General features: G+C 41.5%; 1 protein-coding gene across 1 annotated transcript; it reads left to right on the top strand.

Moving 5' to 3' along the window:
* The first annotated feature begins 166 nt into the window (after positions 1 to 166).
* On the top strand, positions 167 to 17,970 carry nhlrc2 (NHL repeat containing 2). The gene is made up of 12 exons (XM_034570156.1): positions 167 to 354; positions 2,122 to 2,274; positions 6,498 to 6,547; positions 6,977 to 7,382; positions 8,192 to 8,313; positions 8,409 to 8,538; positions 10,734 to 10,827; positions 10,961 to 11,192; positions 12,784 to 12,906; positions 13,064 to 13,273; positions 13,468 to 13,672; positions 15,698 to 17,970. The coding sequence occupies exons 1-12, from the start codon at positions 192 to 194 to the stop codon at positions 15,958 to 15,960; spliced, it is 2,151 nt and encodes a 716-aa protein (XP_034426047.1). The 5' UTR covers positions 167 to 191; the 3' UTR covers positions 15,961 to 17,970.
* The last annotated feature ends 4,760 nt before the right edge of the window (positions 17,971 to 22,730 follow it).

The raw sequence follows: 22,730 nt of genomic DNA, 5'->3' as shown, positions 1-22,730 counted from the left end.
ACATCAAAACAAAATGTACATGATGTTTTACTTTAAACTAAACACTTAACAAAATCAGAAAAAGTGTTCACTTACAGTTTGGGTCCAGAAATAATTTTAAAAGTCTTAGAACAAGCGTTCTAGGGTCGGATATGTAAGTGTTACGAATCTGCGTAGTGCATTTACCTAACCGGCTTCTTGTTGTTGCATACATGGCGTCCCGGTGCAGCCTCTCCGCTTTATTTACCTCCCAGAATGAGCTGGATATCAGCCTGAAGGAGGCTGAAACGCCGCAGGAGGAAGAGGAGCTTGTGCTGCGGTACTTGAAGGACTTAGACCGGAGAGATGACCTGAAGATACCGGATTTCCAAACAGGTTAGAGCAGAGTTTTGAAGCTTTTAGCTACCTTAGCTTAGCACTGTTCCTTCTGTCAGTGTGAGTGGGGTTGTCCGCCCCTACATGTCGTGACAGGACCCGGGGTTGGTTTTCCGGGTTTGCTGACGAAGAACCATGAATTATTTTTCGCATTTAAATACTTAAAAAAAAAAAGCAAAACCATCCCTATCTGTCGCGCCATCACGGTGTCACACACACGCGAACCTTTAATTGGTCAATTATCTCTTAATCTGTGAGGGACTCAAGTATTTAAATGTCACGCTACTTTACTTTACTGCACTTTTTAGAGGGAACTATTTTTACTTTTCTGTATTTGGTTTAGAATTAACATGAAACATCAAAGGTAACAGTGTAAAAACATTTAAAGTAGTGCTGTCCAAACTTTTGACCACTCGCATTTACAAACTAAGGTCATTAAAGGGGAAGTTGGCTACTATTTCATCATGTCACTCATAACTTGCACATTTTAAATATATATATATTTTTAAAATACTGTGTGAGGTGACACATATATTTCACCTCACTCTTGTTCATGCTGACCCCAACTGTCTGTGTGTCAAGTTTCAAAAGATTTGACTGTGGAATTTATGAAGCAGCAGCATCTCATCGCACCAGTAGGTGGGGCTGTATCGTAGTACATCAAATAATAAACAGGGATTTGGGTGTTTTTAACACTGCATGGCATCCATAGGTTTAAAATGTGTGTTTGTTTAATATAAATATTTAGCACAATTTAGGGCGACTAATTCTAGGGTTTTCCTTTTGAGGTTATCTCTCATCAAGCGGGGACACAACAGCAAAAAGGTGTTGCTTACCTCGATTATGTTGAATTCCGAATTCCCCAGTGCAGGAGAATCATTTCAGGATTCTGCCTGTAAATTTATACAACATGTAAATTTTCCCCGGTGTCATCATTTCTCACTCTCACAAACATTAGCCTAGTTGTAGGCCACACAAATGAGAAAGGGGTTGTGTGATCATTTGAATGTGCAGTTTCATTTTCTTTTTTTTTGTTCACTAAAGCAGTTGCACATAATTTGATAATGCGATGTCTTCATTCTACATGATCTAAGTAACAAATATGGGAGATTAACTTGTTCACATGGTTTTAATTGAATTGTCCTGTTTCTCACGTTTCAGCACCTCCTGCTTTTGTCTTTCTCCTACCTCTCATTTACAATTCTTTTTTCCTGGTTCCTCAGTTGCCCTTCTGCTCCTCTTCTTTGCCCTTTAATGTCTCCTGTCTCTTTGCCTCCCTTGTCTTCTTCTGCATGGCCTCACACCAGCCTCCTAAAACACAATGACACTTCTGTTGCCGTCCTCTCATTCACTCTTCTCCTCTTCTCTTCTTCTCTCCTTGTGTTGGCTCCCAACAGCTGTAAAATATGAAAATTAGTGTGTCTATCAAGCGTGACGAATCATCAGACCCCATTTTCAGTGCAGTGTGAGGTATGAGTGGAAAAAAAAAAACATCAGACACAATCTCCAATTCATTTATTTTGAGATATTTCATAGCTGCATTAGCTGTGAATATTTTCCAAGTTATTGCTGTAGTCCAACTTTTTTCTCTCATGACATGAACTCTTTGTCAAGCCTGAGACTGATATAACCTTCAAGAATCTTGCGACCGCAAGCGTTATCCTCGTAGGACGGCCGCAATGGGCACTGTAAAGCATATGCCGACACTGTGACGAAATGTAATTAGTAAGATAACGGCATCCTTTTCCACTCTGTGATCTGCTCCAGGCTTGGAATGGCTGAACACAGAGGGGCCTCTGTCTTTGACCACGGATCTGGCTGGCAAAGTGGTGCTGCTGGACTTCTTCACCTACTGCTGCATCAACTGCATGCACATCCTGCCTGATCTGCACCAGCTCGAGAAGAAATATTCCGTCGAAGGTATGGACTTCACGAGTTTATCAGACAAAGCAACAGGTGGCATGAGTGTCCTGATCTCAGCATGAACCGCTCCTTCCCCAAGTGTGGTGCGTGTACGTGTCACCTTTTCATATATGTTACTAAATTTACACATAAGAAGCCACCTACAGTGTGAAGAATAAAACTATTTTATATTGTTATAAACTTAATAATATAATCCAAATCATGAATTACAGATATTATGTGTAACAATTCTCAATGTTTAAACCAAGAGAAATCCCCAATTTTATTCAAGGTAACATGGACATTTCCTTTTGGTCGCCTTTTTAATTGCGTCTTATCTGCTTTACTTGTGGTTGTGCTTGGGGCAAACGGCGTGACGCAGAAAAAACACACCCTTAACCAGTTAGCTGTTTTTTTTCCCTTCCACTGTTTGTATTAGTCACTTGTAATGGATCGACGATTCTTTGCCGTTTGCTGCACATTCTGTCGACGAAGCTCAGAGCGCAGAAGCACAGGGGAACCAAGCAACCCAATAAGATTATGGGTCAAGAAATGGTGGTGAAGACAACAACCCCCATGACCTCATCAAACTAGGTCTTTTCATTGTATGCATTGAGTGATCCATTGCGGCCAAAATCTTCTTTATACCTTTAAAAACTATGATATGCATATAAATTCTGCTGTTACAAAGCATGTTGGAAAGCTGGGGTAGCTTATGTATGTCTTTTTAGTTGTAAACCTTTTGCACATGCTTGCGTCATTTAGTGCATTTGTAATACTCTTCAACGGATAAATGAAAGGGTCAAATGTAAGTTTTAAACCTGCACATTGTGAATTTCCAACATAATCCACATGTCAGTTGACTGACTTTCATCTCCAAATGACTGTGGAAGACTGAAATGAAGTTACAACACATTCTGCAACTCCATAATAAAGCTGTCAGACTCTGTTAAACTATGGCACTAACGAACTGTGCGTTGTGTCTGTAAATGATTGGTTCTTGTCTAGTGCTTGTCAACCAATCAAAACAGCATCTTAATGCTGTGAGTTACTATTGGTTTTGCCCTGCACATTGAATGTGGTGGAAGCTAAAAATAAAGTTAAAAAAAATAAAAGCTTATTTGTTCTGTAAAATGCACTTTTAATCTTCTCCTGCTGGATTATTAAATGTGAAAGGATGTCTCTTAAAAAGCAGGACTGGCCTGCCAGCGGCATTTCCTTAATGTCAGAATTCAGGTACTTTTTTTATTTTGCAGGAGGCAGAAGCCTGGCAGGCTTCACTGAAGGAAAACACAAATCCATTGGTGCCTTATGCGTCATACTGTGTCATGGGGCAGTTCACTGGGGCAGAAAAAAATGTAGTACATCAGCTTGTCCTCATGTTCTAGGGGCATGAAGGCCCTTATCTCGGCTGTGAGGAGACAGTGACTAAAAATATTTCCAAGCTGCAGTGTCAATGAGTGCGGGTCCCATAATTATACGCTTTGTATTGCCAATCCATGTGAAGGATAATCACATCCGACTGACTCGGGTCCTTCAGGGGATCATCAGAGGAAGCTGTGCAGCTTGAGATTCTGTTTTGATCCAGGTCGGACCCAGAAAACATACGCACACGCACACGCACAGGCACACGCACACGCTGCAGTGCAACCACACACGTTATCATTCTTGCCTTATCTTTGGCACTGCTGTGGGTACATTCTGTATTCTGCTCTGGTCAATGAGGTGTGGGAGCCGCCCTGTCCAGTCACTCCCACAGTCCACTCCGCCACCCACCCATCGTCACTACAATCTGTGCTGGTACTGTAACTGCCTGGCACAGGCCATGAGTGACGAAATCCACTGCAGGCTGTTTTGGGTTTGAATGTCCTGGACTGAGTGTTTTTACTTCTGTCCAGGAAATGTCCAGTAGGCTCCATTTACGAAGGACTGAGGACATTTGTTACCTCTGCCAAGGAGGTTGTGTTTTTGCCCCTGTCCCTTGGTTGGTTGTGTGGTTGGTTGTCAGCAGGATTACGTAAAACTACCCCACAGATTTTCATGAAACGTGGTCAAGAAATAACCCATTAAATGTTGTTGCAGATCCAGGATTTCTTTTTATTTTCCATAACAACGTGCGTTTGTTTTTGTTTAGTTTTTTTACATTTTCACCAATTTCCCAGGGAATTAATTGATCTAAATGAAAAAATTGTCCTACCTAGGGGACTGATATCTAATGAGTGTGTGACTATTGGTGCAGCTCGATTGAATTTAATTATTGGGCCTTGGCGGAGGTATGCGCTCTACTGAGTGCCATTCTAGTTTTTCATATTATTGTCTGAAATGGCAAGTGAGGTTCTGTTCCAAAAAAGGTATTATGAAATGTTAATTAACCACGTTATCAAAAATTAAATCATGCAATTTATATTTTGAGAGTTTCACTAATTTTCTCATTAGATTTTCATTTGAAGTGTGTGTACCTCAACTCCATGTATTAGCATATTATTCTGTTCAGCTTTCATCACCTACTCTTCTGTCCCCTGATGCTCAAATTATGCAGAATTTGACAAACTGCTAGTGCATTGAAAAGTTAGACGAATATGAGCAAATTAGATATTTAAAAGTAAATTAACTCTAAATGTTTTCAGTCGTTGTGATAATTTTCAGAAAGAATGCCATTTTGTAAATCTAATGTATCATATGTATATAACCTATTTAAAAGTAGTGTGTCCTTACCTGCACACGTCTGGATTTGTTTTATTTTAGGCAGTTTAATGGTTTACATCTACGTATAAGAATAATCTTTATTCTAATTGAGATGAACATATTCTAAGTGGTTAACATTTATATATTCTATAGATCTTCTAAATCTCTCATCAGCTGTCAAGTTTGTTCCCAAGTGAATAACACATGCTCAGATTGACAGTGTAGCTTTGACATTTATGTGACTCCACTCTTTTGTTTTCAGTATTGTCAAGTTTTTCAACTGGGGAATGACATGTGTACAAATGTGACTGCGTTTAAACAGAGTCTGACACTGTTTGGGGAAACAGACAGGAAACACCCTCATCTGCTAAGTGCGGCCACTTCTGCCAGTTTTAGCACCACAAAAGGCTCCGTTCAAACTGGGTCCATGAATTAACGTTTTCCAGTTTTAGGCCTTTTGAGATGCATAACAACTGAACATCCGCTGGCCTTGTCAAAAGTGATATTATAACCAATTGCTCACATTGTGTTGACAAAAAGCGTTTAATAGACTTTGATGATTACTGAGAAATTTTGATCTTTCACAGCCTGGAGCCTCTTAATTGTTTCTAAGAACCTCGCTGAGACCTAGGGGGTAATCAACAATTTAACTAAGGACGACTTTGTTTTACCCAATCTCTCGTGTGTGTCTGTGTGTGTGTGTGTGTGCCAGGGCCAGGGGCGTCAGCTGCACTGTAAAACATGCTGTGGGGATGCTGAGTTTATCTGATGTAGATTTCAATATTTTGCCCCTAGTTGCTTGTTATTATTAGTAAAATAAATGAGCCTATTTTGTTCCTTGGTAGAAGAAGGTCATCCAGTTCATCCAGGCAGTCATTATATGATCACTCCTCTTCTGCAGGCTGGGCAGTTTACACTACACAATACTGTCAATCTCAAGTATTTCCACTTTATGCTACTTCACACTTCTACTCTGATACATTTCAGAGATAATTATAGTATTTTATGCTCCATTACATTCATTTGTGAGCTTTAGGTCAGATTTTTTTTTTTTTTTAATGAAGATTTCAAACAATAGATAATATAATAAGCTGTTAAAAGACTAAACCAGTGGTTTCCGCTTCTGAAAACGCAATTTAGTGTTTTCAAATGTCTGAGTTGTTAAAATCGTTTTGTCCAATGCTTTAATGATCCAGTATCTCACCACAAATCAAAGTGTAACAAGCTCTCACAGTATATCTAACGTCCCTGTACATAAAACTGTTTATAATGTTTTTGCTCTAGCTCCACCTGCTGCTTACACAGCTGATCTAATTGTGTCAGAGCTTTATAGAATAATCAGTCAAACGAGTCATTTTACTTTGAAATTTCTATTGTTTTTAGTGCTGCTGCTCTGAGTTAAGTATCAAACTCTTTTGTGTGGAAATGAAGCTCAAAAGGCCTGAAAATGTCCTGAATATTCAAAAATGACATTAAGTTGAGCCACTGGCTGTTTTGTTATATTTTGCTCTTTTTAATGTTTTCATTGTCTCCATCTCTTTTCATCTCTCACTCAGATGGATTGGTTATTGTTGGTGTACACTCTGCCAAATTCCCAAATGAAAAGGTAATTGCTTTCCATTCATCATCATCTTTTTTGCAAAGGGATTGCTTTTCTGGATGTGCTGTCTTTCTGCGTTTTCATAATGGAAAACTACCAACAAATGTGTAATTTTTGGAAAAATTGTAATTTTATAAAAACCTTTGTCAACAAAGGCCTCGGGCAAAAACAACAGCCAAGTATTAATCTGTATTGTTGCACAAGTATGATGATGAATATCTTTCTTTTCTAGACATGATAGTGTCAGAACATCTTACATTTTTTGAGTTCTTGATGTCTGTGTCAAAATAACCATACTTTTATGGATTTAATCATCTAGAGACTTGATTCTTATTATTGTAACATTTATAATAAATGGAACCTTTTTTAATTAATACATCACAGATTTAAATATCTTAACAGATTTCTCTTTGTTCTTCTCCAACCCTGTTTTAGGTCTTTGACAATGTTCGCAGCGCCGTCCTCCGCTATGACATCTGCCACCCGGTGGTGAACGACAGCGAGGCGAGCCTCTGGCATGAGCTTGAGGTGTCCTGCTGGCCCACGCTGGTCCTGCTCGGACCACATGGCAACCTGCTTTTCTCCCTGGTGGGCGAAGGCAACCGTGACAGGCTGATGCTCTTCACTGCCTGCGCCCTCCGTTACTACTGGGAGGAGGGCCTGCTGAAGAACCACAAAGTGGGAATCAAGCTGTACAGAGACTCCCTGCCACCCAGCATCCTGTCTTTTCCTGGAAAGGTGGCTGTCGACAACAGCAAGAAACGACTGGCCATAGCTGACACTGGGCACCACCGGATTCTGGTGGTGTCCTCTACCGGACAGCTGTCGCATGTCATAGGAGGTAAGAAGTGGGATGCAGGATGGTGACGATTCTCTCTAGGTTGAACTAAATCCTTATACCTCCACTCTAGGGGATTCTGAAAAAAAGGGACATGTTGGTTGTTTTTCTTGCTTTTTAATAATTTGAATCTGTATTATTCAACCAATTTTAAGCAATATTGGTATTTTTAGATTACTCTCATGCCTCAACAACCCTCAGAGGAGCCACATGGTGTACTGTCTTGTTCCCAGACCAACAGAGAGGTTGGCATCAGCAGGGACGTGTGCACGCTGGGAACTGGCTCTGATTGTGGACAAGATGAGGGGAAAAAAAGATGGATCTGTCTAATTTTTGTGGGTTGACCACTTTGCTCTGCACACATAATATTTATGTTGGCATAAAGATTTTAAAGAATAAAGCGAAGCTGAAGTTGCAGTTTAAGGAAACATTTTAAAACATTATTTGTGTCAATGAGCTGAGGTTCAAAATGTTTCACTCTACGTCTAAGTCTAGATCCCCTGTCAAATCTTTATAAACTGTTGTTTCTTAACTTTTGATATTGAAGACTTGATTTATTAAGTGGGCACCACCACGGTTTGGATGCAGGTGTTAAAGGCCGAAACCATGTGGAGTCTGAAGATGCTGAAATGTACCTGCAAGGCTCATGTGACAGCTCAGACTCTAAAAGATGCAACAAACGCTGTCAGTCGATTTATCACTGGAGAATGCACAGTGTCCAGGTTTTCAAAAATAACTGGACAAAGAGCTTTGATTCACAAAGTCGGTGAAAACGTTCCCTAATCTTCATGGTGTCATCACGTCTGTCACAGGGCCAGAAAGTGGGAGACAAGATGGCGACCTGTCTGAAGCTTCCTTTAACTCCCCTCAGGGTGTGGCCATTAAGGGAGACGCGGTGTACGTGGCCGACACAGAAAACCATCTTATCCGAAAGGTAGTGACCACCACTGTTTCCTAAAATAACTTAATATTATTATTATTTCTCTCTGCATTTATGACTGTCTGTCTGTGTTTGTGTCTTTGTGCTAGATTGACCTGTTGGAGGGAAGAGTCAGCACACTCGCTGGCACAGGAGTTCAAGGCACAGACAAAGAGGGCGGAGCTACGGGACCCCAGCAGCCAATCAGCTCGCCTTGGGATGTGATTCTCGGCACTGCCGGTGAGTTCTGTGACCGCAGACCGGAAACCCGAAGGGCGACATTCACAACATTTTATCATCTCTCTTTTCCTGCCCTTGCACTACAATCAATAACTCCAGAGATGGACATCAGCTCCGCCCCTCTCTCAGACCGCCTGGCCATTGTCGGGTGTCGCTCCGTCTTGTAGGTCAGAGCTCAGGCAGATTGAGGTGACAGTGGAAGTGACTACATTTCACGCCCCTTTGAGGAGGCTGGGATTTGAATTCTGACGTGATCACACACACGAGGATGAATAAAACATAAAGGGATACTAGACGTTTAATATTTTCTTAAATAAAATAAAATTACACTCATGTACACAAATTATATTCATATAATTAACTTTCCAAATACAGCTTCTGCTTGAAGTGGATTTCCTATGTTGCCAAATAAAAACAAAACAAAGCAGCAATTCATTAGTGGTTTAGATGTTAATGACTTGTTGTTTACAATTTCTCAACTAAGTCCAGTTCTCATTTACTGCGGCTGATTGTGAATAGAATGGATCGTGCTTCACAATTCATTCTTCATGTTTAGGGATGCACAGAGGCCGATAGACAATTGAATGGGCTAATTAAGTTATTGGAAGATACTTATTAATCTGTGGGGCCTCATAAATGATGGGAGACAATAAGCCTCTTTTAACAAATTCCTCTTCTCTCATATTCTCACAAGGTCTTTTTATATTCTCACTAAGACTCTTCTGCAAAAATCAAAGCTCAATCCTCCTCCAGTGCCTCACTTTTATTATATTTGCCAGAATATTCAGAGCTCCATTTATTATTAATATAATCTTTAGTGTTAATCAAAGTAGTGTTTTTAAACTGTAACTTCAGAATCTGTCAGATTCTTTAAATGCTAGTGTTCTTCTTTCTGTGAGCTTTCACAGTGAATGTAAAAATTATCCACTCGTGTAAACGTGTGACCCATTATCTTTATTTACGGTGGTTAAGAAATTTAAAGGTTATAAATTCAATGTTTGTATTAATTCATTAACATTGATCACTATATAAACTTGATTGAGTTATTATTCAAAATACAGATTGAGCATGTGCCAAATTAATGACTTAACTATTAAAACCCCTGAATGGCATATTTCCCAGGGAATAATTAATAAATCTTGATTGAAAGCATCCGACATATTTATGGGACTTATATCTCTGAGTGTGTTTGGCCTTGGCAGAGGTTTCTAGTTGCATCTGTTTTTCTTCCAGCATTCTTGCATGAAGTCAACTTTGTTTATTATTAGGTGTATTAAGTGTTTTTCAAGTCGGATGTGTTGTCAGCTGTGGCCCCCGTCCCCGACCTTCCATGTGACCATGTTTGCTTTACAATGGAGGACGGACACAGTTGTTTATCTTGCCATTGGGCAGAGATGTGATCATCATCAGTTGGTGTTTACATTTCCTACGTATGGTGATCGAATGATCGGCCCCATGTGATAAATGTTTTATTTTGTTTAGCATCGATGTTTAACTGTTGCCTGGAAGCAAGAGGAAATCAGTCAGATATTCTGCACAGGCCGATGGGTGCTGCTTTTAAACAGAACATGGTGTGAGGACGTGATGTCAGACCTTTTAAACTCGGCTAACATTGTCCCTGTTGAGACTACATCCAAACACTCATTGCATATTCCACAGTTATTCACCGTGAATATAAATAATGGACCAAATCAAGAGGTCGCTGCACCTTTTGAACTATAAAGAGTCAGTGATGGCTGTCATCGAGTCAGGGGCCGCAGACGTCAAATGCTCCTGACAGTCCACCAGATGTGAGCTGAGCTCTGCGCTGCATTAAAAATACAACTGAGATTCCGTGCGTCTGTCTGTGAGGGTTGTGTGTCCGTCATGATGGCAGCTCTGCTCTGTGTCTGAGGGGACATACGGGCTTTGTCACACAGGGCGCTGTCATTCAAACCTGTTGAGCTGCATCTCTCACTCATTTCTGACGGCAAACAATCCCCCCAAAATAATTCTGACTTCCTGGGAATGAGTAAAAAGTTGAGAATGAAGAAAGGTCGACACCTGAAAGGACATTTTTAGCTTTAGAACAAATATGAGTAACACCTTGATGATTGAGGTTGTCTGGTAAACAGCCAAAAGCATGAACGTTTCCTGTTTCTGAACTGTGTTTTGTTGTGTGTGTCAATGTATGTGCATCCCATTTGCATGCGTAGGCGGTGTGGAAGATAACGTGCTGTGGATCGCCATGGCAGGGACCCACCAGATCTGGGCTCTGTTTCTAGCAGATGGAAATCTGCCCAAAGGAAGGTGAGATCATCATGGCCACTTGGCAACAGGAAACCTTTAAACCCGAGAAATAAAGACATTTGACATGGTCAAACAAGCCTTGCCTATGATGATGATGTATTTCATTGCTTTGTCACCACCTTCTATTTACCAGTGTGTTGAAGGCGGGAACGTGCGTGCGATGGGCAGGCAGCGGCAGCGAGGAGAACCGAAACAACTCCTACCCCCACAAGGCGGGCTTTGCTCAGCCTTCAGGCCTGGCTCTGGCCCCGGAGGAGTCCATGGGCTGCCTGTTCGTGGCCGACAGTGAAAGCAGCACCATCCGCACCCTCGCATTGAAGGATGGAGGTGTCAAGCTGCTGGTCGGGGGAGAGCGAGACCCGATGGTGGGTGGACATGAGTTAATTTAAAACTTGGTGGATGGATTCAAGACTTATTTTTTCTGCTAGATACCTTTTTTACATTTATTTCCTAACATTAGCGTAGTTGGTAATAGTTGTAAACAAACCAGCTACAGAAACACAACACATTTTCAAGGTCAAATGCACTCATTCCTAGTTAGTGTAGTTTATTTGTATCCATTTTAGTGTATTGGAGGAAATTCCCGAAGCAGAACTAGATGAGCTCTCACACAGTAATTTCAATGATAACTTGTGTACTTGGCTCTGTCTCCATCCATTAACAGCAAACGCAATTTAAAGCCTTCACTTTAATCTGCCACAGAAATACTCACAATCACTAGTTTTCAGGACCATTTAAAAAAAATACTATAAAATATTGTTTTGTTTTTTGAAGAGTGCATAACGCCACCAAGACTAATGCCCCATCTCTCAACTTTAAAGGGGGGTGGGTCCTGAGTGGGTTCTTCCGTGGGTCAAGCCTCTCCACAAAATGTCATGTTGTTTTTGTATAATCCTGCTAAATAACAAACAGACAAACCAAACATAACTTTCTTGGTGGAGACAACAAAGCTTCTCTTGTTCGTCGCTGAATCAGACCCTAAAAAATAGTTTGTGGTTGATCACGTCTTCTTAGCCGCTCCGTAGTAGTGCTTCTGTAATTTTCCTGTCACTATGGTGGATTTATCGGAAATTCCCTTGAGCTCGAAAGCTCGTAGTCATCGATAAGAATGGGGAGTAATTAACTGGAGTCATATACAGTTTATTCAACATGGCAGGGAGCCAGTAACATGCTCTGTGATCTACGGCCTCTAGATGTTTCGGCTTTTGAACTGAGACACAGAAACATTAAACCTTTAAATAGGATTAAAACTGTTAGCCAATGTGCATCGGACAGATACAGCACCTGCTGATGCATATATATAGTGCCATTAAAAGTGCAGAACGAAGGGTGTCAGCTCAGATGCACATTCATTTGTAGCAGGTGACACTTTTCTGTTTGCAGCTGTGGACAGTCGATGGGCCTCGGAGTCACTCATTGTTATGTTTATTGATCAGAGTGATGCAGCGTGAAAAGCTATTAATTCCAATTCTTTCCAATTTCTAACAGATTGGTTGTTGATTGGCTGTAATGGTAATTCATCTGTTTGGGATCACATTTGCTTGAAACAATGTTTGGATTAAAGACTGTTCATTTAATTATCTGTGATTTGACATTAATGTTATTGTTCTATTGTCTACTGTTATTCTAGATGCTTCTTGTGCCTCTGTTCTCGTATGAATTAGTCAGAATCCTTTGAGATAATTGATTTTGCCATATCCTTTATGTAGTATGATTCTCATAAGCACTGGTTGTTTCTATCACAGGCCTCGATTTGTATTTTGATGGTTAAAGTCTTTTTTCCGGTCAAAAACAGAAATGGTTTCAATTTGGTTGGAGGCGCTTCTAAAATTTGACTCTGTTCTTTCACCCATGTTGACTCTAAACAAAGGGGTCACAAGTTGCACTTAGGGCATTTGTACGTTTCTATCTCTTCTTTCCATCTGTCCTGACCATTTTTATCTTCTTTTGAACCAGAACCTCTTTGCTTTCGGGGATGTGGATGGGAAAGGGGTGGATGCCAAGCTGCAGCATCCCCTCGGTGTGGCCTGGGCTCCGGAACAAAGCCTGCTCTATGTGGTCGACTCCTACAACCACAAGGTAACTGTTGCACGTCACATGGCTGCTGTTCAAAGCTACATTAAGTTGTTGAGTGGCTGCTCAAAGCTTGACTCTCCTTTTTGATCTGATACCATACGGCGAACATACAGGATTTGACTCTTTTTCTTAATTGTGTGCGTTTGCCTGTGTGATTCAGATCAAGGTGGTGGATCCAAAGACAAAGCAGTGTTGCACATTAGCAGGGACGGGAGAGGCTGGAGATGCTCTGGGCCCCGAATTTGACAAATCCTGCTTCAACGAACCCGGAGGAATCTGTGTTGGCGCTGACGAGAAGCTTCTTTACGTCACGGATACCAACAACCACCAAGTCAAAATCCTGGACTTGGCCTCCAAGACTGTCTCACTGGTCAGAGCCGTGTCTGTGTGTTACAACCTTGAGAATGTACTCAACATTTTGTCCACGTGTGTGTGTGTCGTTAATCTATCCTAAAAGCCTTTGTCCTAGAAGAGCTTGGATTAAAGGTTAAATAGAGAGCACATGGTTGGTATCAATCGCTTTCTCCTCTTTAATCCAAACACCCAAATTTCTCTCCACTCCAGTTCCCCATATCCATGGACTGCACCGACTCGGTACCTGCGCGACCTGCCAAAGCCCCCACGCTGCCTAAATCCGCCGCCAGGAAAGCAATGCCACCGGTAGCGGTGTCTGCGGGCCGGTCTCTCGTCCTGTCGCTCACCCTGTCCCTCCCGGAAGGAACCAAACTCACAGAGGAGGCCCCCAGCTGCTGGGCCCTCTCAGCCGAGGGTGAGACGAAGTTCATTCATTGTTACAAATGTCATGTAAATGTGATAATCAGATTTACCCTACACATGAAAGTGAAAACCTCTTTATGGTTGTGTTAATGCCTGCTGCACGTTAGAGGATTTTCAAATCGCAGACGCAGGACCACACACTTGACGTTTAAAATAACGATTCGCGCCCCCCCCCCTAAATCAGGGCCGATAATCCTCTGGTGTGCAGCAGGCGTTCACCTCACCGGAGAATTTCTAACATAGGGAGTTATAACATCTTTTTTTTTTTTTTATAAATGATTTTGATTGATTCTAAATAGATTTTGAACAAAGGTAGACAAAAGCAGGATTGTCATTGCTGGTTTTACAACTGTCCTTTTTTCCATCTCCGTAATACAGCACTGATATTATTTGTGTGGCTGTAAGCAAAAAGTGTTCATCAATGCACGTGGGTCAGTGTCAAAAAATTAACTTGTTTTTTTTTAGATATTCATAACAAGCAACTAGTGTTTTTAGAATGAGCCCAAAAAAAACTGCCCAACCCCGTGGCCCTTGTGTTTTTTCCAAGAGACAAGAGAAAAAAGAAGAATCCCAAAGTGGATGTTCAGAGGAGGGGTTAAAAGATGACGAGACAAATATCTGCTGTAAAAGGGGTTGTTGGGGAGACGTGGAAGAATCACATAGACATCAGGAAATTCCAGTGAAGACACAAAAATCCCCTGCACTTGTCTCTACCAGTTGCCCAAACTCATGCTCAGCAAAGGCGCGATTAAACCTTTGAATTATAAGTCTTCATTTGCCTGTTTTTATGTGATTCCTCCCTGTGACTGTAGCCATGTTCTCTTCATTTATAATGACCCTCTTCTATTCTAGATGTGAGCCTCTCAACCTCTCCTACAAGGCTTTATTTTGGTCCGTGATCTGTCAAAAATATAATAGAAGTGAATGATACTTAACCTTCATGTCATTCTCACTGTGCAACAACCCACACCGGGGATTTACAGTTCTCAGCTGAGGCATGGAGAGATCAGTCAGGGACTCTTTTTTTTTTTTTTTTTTTTAATGCACCAGTGAGGATGTGCTTTGCATGGCTAATATAATGATTGTACCTGCCACATACTGAGCCGGGGCTTCGTTCATCGCTCTCCATTTGTAATCAACAGCAGTCTGACCCCGGGATCAAGTGTGAAGTGATTTCAGATATGTTAGTGACGGTTGATGGTCCGTTCATTAGGTTTGGAGCTCGAGTGTCTCCATCATCCTGAGCGGCGCAGCAGGCAGTCCGCCGTATCAGCGCGCTATTTTTAGAAACATTTCGATAAGACGACATGCCTTGGTTCACATAATTAGCCACCAGGCTATGATACGTGATCCCCCGCTGTCCGACTATACCCAGTCTAGACTTAATGCTGATCGGATCACAGCAGAGGCAGGAATTTTAATGGATCAAGTTGGAAGCGCACGCCAGATCTAAAGTGTTTTCACTGGCTTTTCACAAATGGCTTCCCTGGGACTGCACGTTGGGCATCAGCCTCATTAATCACTGCCGGCAACGATCTCACCGTCTGTCCGGAGTCATATTTTCTCACAGTTGATGTTGTTGCTTTCTCTTTTTGACTTTGACCCATCTTTCAGTGTCCGTGCCCCATTTTTTTTTTTTAATGAGTATTTGTTGCTAAAAATATCCCCGAAAATGTATGTCCTCACCCTCACGTCATCTGATTCACTGGGGCTACGTGAATTTGAGGGGGGTAATATTTTAGCCGGCTCAATTTAGAGCTAGTGTGTGATGCTCGAGCCAATCTAGTACACAGGGTGCACCTTGCCCTGCTCAACAATAAATAACAGATGTGACGCAGACACTTTGTGAATGAGCTGCGTCCAGAATAAGGAGCAGTCTCGCTTTTTGTGAATCACCTCCTTTCAAGAACATTGGCAAACAGAGACGTTAATAAAAGTGTCACCAAATAAATGTTCCAGATTGGGTCAGACTACAGATTTTGCACCTACATCATTCTGTTTCCTGTTTTTCCCACAGGTAACGAGTGGCTGCTTGACAATAAGGTGGTTACAGGTGACATATTGGATCTGTCCAGGCCCCTCTGCATCTCAACCAAACTTCCAGCTGTTGTTAAGGACTCGACCGGCGAGGCAAGCCTCACTTTGGGTGTATGGGTGTACTACTGTACGGAGGCAGGTAAAGCCTGTATGATGAAAGCAGCCTCCTTCACTCAGCCTCTACAGATAAGTGCCGGTCCCGGAGAGGAAGAGGTCACCGTGGCGTTGACTCATGCCTTCTAAAACTTCTCCCTTGGTCCAAACAGCCGGAGAATCCACTTTTTTTTTTTTTTAAATGTCAGTTTAACTTCTGATCAGGGCTAAAACTGAAGCAAAGATTGTTTGTAGCGGAGCCGTCACTTTTATCAAAAAAATGCATTTGGTACAAACCTGATTTTTCTGCATTATTTCATTTCGGACTGCTCCCAAGCTCTTTCTCCAAATTGTAATGCATCATCGCTGTAATGTTGTTTACTGTGCGTGACGGTTATTGATGGGAATGCAAATCGATTTATCCCTGGGCCTTTTTACTAAGGCTGAATAGCAAACACAGCAGCAGGCTAAAAAAAAGACACTATATATTTATACAGCAAATTTCCTATTGGTTAAGTTAAAGACAGAAGCCAGAAAACTGTCTCTATTAGAAATGTATATTTTTATACATGAAGAAGTTCATCTCAAAGACACTTTACGTATCAGAAACTCTATGTACCTCAAAAATAAAAGCCTCTATTAAATCAATAAGAAACTTTTTATTTTGATTATCTAATTGGCAGGTGGTGATAGAGCTGTCAGATGATACACAGATAAACAAACTTCGTCATTTAACAGAGATGTGGAGGATTTAAAGCTACTTAAGTTGTTAAAAAACAAAGTAGGAGCTGAAGCCTCTGATCAGCTTCACATTCTCCCCTGAACCAGCAGATGGACGAGAAATTCAAAGACACAAAATTAGCAGACGCCTTCTGTTTGAATTCAGAAAAAGAAAATTGCAGAGACTGAGGTTTTGCTCTGCCATTGCTTTTGAATGCTAATGCAGAGTTATGGCCTCTCTCTCTCGCAGAAATATAATATTGAAACCTTAATCTCAGTCCGAGGAAAGAAGTATTAAGTTTTAAGCAAGACCAGAAATGAAACTTTATGAGAAGTTATCTATTTAGAGAATCACTTTTTTTTTATTATCATTAATATATTAAAGATGTCGAGCACCAGTGTATTAACTCAAATCTTGACTTTTTTTTCTTTGAAACACGGTATGTACGTTGTTGCTTTTGCCTTCACATGCACCGATCAAGCTCCTGTAAACATTTATGCAGCGCGTGTCACCGCAGAGCGAGTAGTCTTGAGTTGTTTACAGTTCATCGTCTCTTAAAGGCGACAGTCGACGCATTGTTCTGTGCATCCTCTCTCTCTCTCTGTCTGTGACTGATTATTCTTCTAATAAGGATTATTTATGACACGAGGAGTCGTTATGTAAGCGAATGAATAAAGTGCCTGTTTCCAATAAAGGGAAGATGACCTCTGGTGAACCGATGACACCGAGTGACTTCTGCTCGCTGTGTGCACTCTGAAAGACACTCTTATTGAAATCTCTCCCCGTGCATCTATACAGTTAATTTCTCCTCCACAAAGGTAGCTTGATATGAATCTAATGATGCCGCGCTGTAATACACCGTGTGCGTCGTTGTTGTGTAACACAATATGATAATGTGCAAGTTGTCGTTTGTCATTTTCCCCTTTATTGGTTTTCAAAGTTATTAGCTGTTGTCAGACCGGGGCCATCGCAGTGTTTTGATTGTCATCGCTGTCATCATGTCTCGTGATTTAAATGTGCTTGTCTGACTTTATTTTATTTATTATTATTATAATAATTATTAGGTTTGGCTCTCTTGGCCCCAGTGCCTTGGATAAGAGGTGTTACTGTATGAACGGTGGGAGGCGATGACACTTTGACTGTATCGGAAGCAATAACCATATATTTCTGTCGTGGGAAAAAGTTATTTATTTATTTTTTCTTTTCTGCACAAGTTTCACCAGGGTTCTCTCTCCGCTCTATGATCCCTCTGGAATTTCCTAATGAACAGTAATGAGCTTGAGCGGCTGCGGGTGTGCATTAAGTTCCTGATGGTGTTTACTAAGTCTCGCTTGATTTCTCCTCGCTGCACTCGCATGCTTTTGTCTTGGAAGGTACCTTGTTAGTCAGTGCTGCTCTGTAAGATGCAGAACAACGAATAAAACATTTTTGATACGTGACCTGGTTGTATGTCTGCAATGAGAAGAAGCTGAGGTTTCACATCATTCCTGAACATTCCTCTCGTACGCCTCCTTTGCAAATCAGGTCACTTGCCATCACCACAATTAATACATTAATAAAAATGAACGACTGCGGCTCTGCCATCTGAGATTTTTATCAAAAGCTTCTCTAATGAGCTCCGTTCAGCCGTAAATTGGCCACAGTGTCAGGTTACGTGCGAGCTGACCCCGACTGTCAGACTTCCTGTTTCACATCGTGCACTAAATGCCTGTCATCTGTCCCATTCCTTTTACCAGAAGCAGCACATTTTCCTCATGTTTGCAGATTAGTGTTGCAATGAGGTGGTTTTCATGCCACTATTCAAAAAGCTGCGAGCAAGAAACCTGTCTGATTTGGTTCGAGCAGACGTTTAGCAGCACATGAAATATCACAAATACACATGGAATCACTGTCCTTTCATTTCTCAGTCCCCTCTCTGTCACTCTGAGCCTTATTAGTTTCTACTGAAGACAAGTACGGGTCATAAGAATGTTATGTATTTGTAAAAAGGTTATTTTATATAATTAATTTCTGCAGAAGCCAGACACTGGTTTTAAAGTCCTCCTCCAATAAAACCAGGTTTTTAAACATGTTAAGAAATTAGAAAGGTGAAGAGTTAAACCATCGTTAGGTCGTGAGGGGATTTTTTTTTTTTATGACAAACCCTTTGAATAAATATTCTTGAGGAACAGTTTTAGTTGGTGTCCTAATGAGTTTTATGTCGCCCATGTTTATTGTAACTGCCACTTAGCGCCTAGATCGAGGCCTTATCCAATCATTTTTCCCGGCCTAACACATTTCAAACTTTTTATTAAGGTCCCTAAGGTTGTAAGGAGAAGATGTTAACAGGTTAACGGTGCATCTGGAAAAAGTTATTCAAGTTTCATCAAATCCCCAAGATCGATTGTGAATCCGTCTTCAAACGCATGAAATAGGTTCCGACATTAAATATGAGAGGATGGATCTGACAATGGAAGAAGGTCAAAGCATGACTCTGCTCTTTCTCCCCACTTTTATATCTTCCATGACACATTAACCCCGTGTGACACACACTCCCTGACATTAACGCCGTCTCGGCCACACTGGCCACATCAACAGCGAGCATGGCACGAGATTTACAAGCGTAAAGTCCGGGGGGGTGTCATCTGGAGCTTGGAAGTGGCGCCTCCTCTTCCGGATGCCAAGTGACGGCCTTTATGATGATGTAACACCTTTAAATAAGAAAGACTTACTTAAAAAGTGGGCATGTGAGGCATGAGGGATTAGATAATATCCTCCACGAGCACACGGCTCCTTCCAGCAGCACAAAACAAGGCTTTTAACATCATTCTGAGGGACTTGTAATCCCAGAGGTCACTCACGATGTTTGGTTAATTGTTGTTGACCTCTCTAGATCATTTCCCTGTTTAAAAAAACAAAGTTGCGTAAACATAAGATGAGGGATCTTATTGAAAGTCGTTGTGAAATGAAGGTATTGTCTTTCAAAGTTTAAAGGAGTTTCAGCGAAGGAGAAAATCAGCTTTTACACGTTTTTTTATTGCAGGAACATTTATTCACTCGTCATTCTGGCTGAGTGGGCTCCATTAAGATCGTATCAGCGCTCGAGATAAAATATCATTTCCAGACTGTGGGACGGCGCAGGGGGAATGCAGAAACGGAGGGGGGGAGGAGGTTTTGTGATGAGTAGAGCTGCTGTCAAATGTTCTCCCACGTCCCCTGAACGCATCATACCTGCTCACCTCCATTCTCTCAACAGGAAGTCACCGAACTTGAAAAACAACTTTGACCTTTGACCCGACGTCGGTGTTGACACACCAGGTCGAGCTGGACCTGCTCCACTTCTCTTTTCTCTGCGACACAGAAGCGTTTGCATGTAGAGACGTAGGAGTCGAAGCTGCTGCTCAGCGGACAAGAGCTCTCCGCTCGGATTATTTTTGGGAAAGTGAGGGAACAACTGCGGAGAGATGTGGAAAGTTGAATCACAGTGAAGAGGTTTACATGCTGTAAATGAGACACTGGCCCAGTGGAGAGACCGACAAGTTTTTGAGATAACTTGACTAAAAAAGAAATTAACATCCTGAAGGGCCAGTTCTCCCAAATTCATTTTCCTTCCCATGCAAAATATTTTCTTTCTATCTCTCTCTCTCTCCTCTTTCTTTCTGTCTTACTCTGTCTTTCTCTATTTCTTTATCTCATTTCTTTCTAATCTTTCTTTCTCTCTCCTGTTTCTGTCTTTCTCGCTTTCTGTCTGTTTTTCTCTTCTCTTTTTTTTTTTTTTTTTTCTCCTTTCTCTCCTCTCTTTCTCTCTTTTCTTACTTTCTTTATCTCTTTCTTTCACATATTGAGATATGCTATTTTTCTATATTTCTCAATGCAGGTCAATGAAAAGAATCAGACATGTGAGTGTTAATATCTCATGATCTGGAGTTTGTGAATCAAATTATGTATTTTCTGGGGGGGGGGGGTAATCTTTATTCAGTTGCTGTACTGTAACAAATATTCCTTTAATATCAGAATAGATATTTTTCCTCTGTTTCATGTGAGTGGTTTGATCCTGGTGTCTGATCTCAATACATGCAACATGGTGATGAAATGGCCAGTCAGCCTTGGTGGTGATATGCGCTCTCTCCCAGTTTGATTTTATCTTTTAAATGTTTCAGATGTCTTTCTCTGAGACGTCTTCCACCTCTGCAGCAGAGTGAAGGTGAAGGGGTTTGAATTGAAACGCTCACAACGGTTAAAATGGCAGCTAACCTGTTCACACTCCAACCAAAACTCCTGAACTACATGGCTACTAAATGTGAACATGGCCAGAAGTATTTCTAAGGATCTTAGAAATAACACAGGGCCGTGAGTACAAATTGTCCTACAGCTCCCACATGATTTTAATAAAAGTAGGGAGCATAAACATGATGTCAGCGGCCACGGATTTATGGTCACTGAGGGGCTTCATCTGCCCAAACATGGAGGGAAAGGAGGCAGAACGTTGCTCCGGAGAGACGCTTGTAGGTTGATTTCCTTCATGCTCTCACACCTAATGGTTTAAATGGGATTTTTTGGGGGTTTCTCTGGTAAAGATTCACTGGGAAGCTTCGCACTGATTGTTTCCTTCTGCTATAGTGAATTTGAAAAACTCTTCCTGTTGCCATTGGTTATTTGATTTAGATATTAAAGAGTGGTCGTGTTTATACGTAGGTGAGAACATTTTGGGAAACAGGATTCTGGTTTTAACCGTTGTTGGAGGAAACGGCTCCTAATCCGTACGTGTTGCGAAAAACAGACGTGTCAAACTGACCTTCTGGCATTTGAAGATCAGCATTTCTCACTTACCCCCCTGAAGGGGTAGGAAACGTGTGCTCCTCCCTCAGTGTGTAGAGTCACTGAGGTATGTAGATCCATCGACACCCTGAGATGAGCTCTGTTTATGTTTGTGTCAGGGCGTTGCACAACCTCTGGCTCCGGGTCGCCAGGTTCACCAACAGTCATGCTGACGAGCAGGCTGAAAAACAGGGCACGCAGCATCATCCGTCTTTTCGAGCAGCCTGCGTGTCACAAGGCCGCTGCAGATGCTTTCACTTCATGAAGACGTCCGTCCTCGTCCCTCAAAGCCTTCGTCTTGAGAGGCTCCCTGAGTGGAGACGACCGGATTTTCAAGAAGTAATTTTCCCTTTTCACAAGAACATTATTGTTTGAAAATAACCAAACTGCATTTGCTATAATGATGAGTGGCTCCCTGTGGAGGCGGTGGTAGAATCCAACTTGTGGCTTCTTGTCGTGACCTTCCTTTAAATTTAGCTTGAATGAAACTAAATGTCTGTCTCGCTGTTTTGTGTGTGTTGCATTTGTTTCCCCCGCGGCTCTTCCTTTCTTGTGTAGCCCTGTTTTTGTTTGAGCTGCACTGTGTGTAACTGTCAGTCGGCCAGCCCACGCCTGATGCTCCTCAGCCTCGGGGTCGACTCTCCTCCTCAGTTGGTTCACACTGCTGTTGACCACTTCAAAGCACAAAGAGTGCAGATCTTATGTGATCTTGTAGATAACAAATCTGAGAGTCGAACCCGTAACCCGTTGGGAGGAGAAAGTTCCGTGGAGCAGGGATCTGGACTTGACCACATGGCCGTGGAATGTATCCTTGGTGATAAAAATATAAAATGGAAAAACAAATATTGCTTGTAATGGCGAGCGATGAAAACCAGGAAATCTCTGCAGTTCACAATGTCCCGCTGGATTTTCTGTGGACGTCCATATTTGGCTCCTCATGTTCCCAGAGACCGGCAGCTTGTGCACAGACAACAACCAAAAAAACACAGTTGTCCGGTAGAAAGCTGCTTGTGTTTTAGTATTAAATCCCTACGGCACTAAAATAAAAACACTATTATTTTATGCATATAAACTCAGACATTACATATTTTAGGGTATTTTCAATAAATTACCATTAATTATCATGTCTGCATTTGTATTCGCTCTTAATATTAGGACAGTATATCCAGATGAATATAGTATATCATATATAGTAAACATATAAATGTAGTATATACACTGTACTGATGAATATATATATAGTGTTATTAGTAGTAGTATTAGTTGTAGTAGAAGTAGTAGTATTAGAAACTGTGCTGTGACACATATTTATATTTTTGAGGTTTGTTATTTTCATTCTCAACTTCACCGTTAGAACAATTAGTGCGCTGAGCTCTCTGATTGGTCGTGAGGGGCAGTGACG

The sequence above is a fragment of the Hippoglossus hippoglossus genome, chromosome 19 (genome assembly GCF_009819705.1).
Source record: "Hippoglossus hippoglossus isolate fHipHip1 chromosome 19, fHipHip1.pri, whole genome shotgun sequence".
Taxonomy (NCBI): domain Eukaryota; kingdom Metazoa; phylum Chordata; class Actinopteri; order Pleuronectiformes; family Pleuronectidae; genus Hippoglossus; species Hippoglossus hippoglossus.
The sequence above is the reverse complement of the archived record's forward strand: the minus strand, read 5'-3'. Positions and strand labels throughout refer to the sequence as shown.

Excerpts from the sequence above, each read along its gene's own strand:
- nhlrc2 (XM_034570156.1), top strand. The coding sequence starts at position 192 with ATGGCGTCCCGGTGCAGCCTCTCCGCTTTATTTACCTCCCAGAATGAG. Across the intron at positions 2,275-6,497 it reads GAAGAAATATTCCGTCGAAG|ATGGATTGGTTATTGTTGGT; the intron begins GTATGGACTTCA and ends TCTCTCACTCAG. Across the intron at positions 12,907-13,063 it reads TCGACTCCTACAACCACAAG|ATCAAGGTGGTGGATCCAAA; the intron begins GTAACTGTTGCA and ends TGTGTGATTCAG.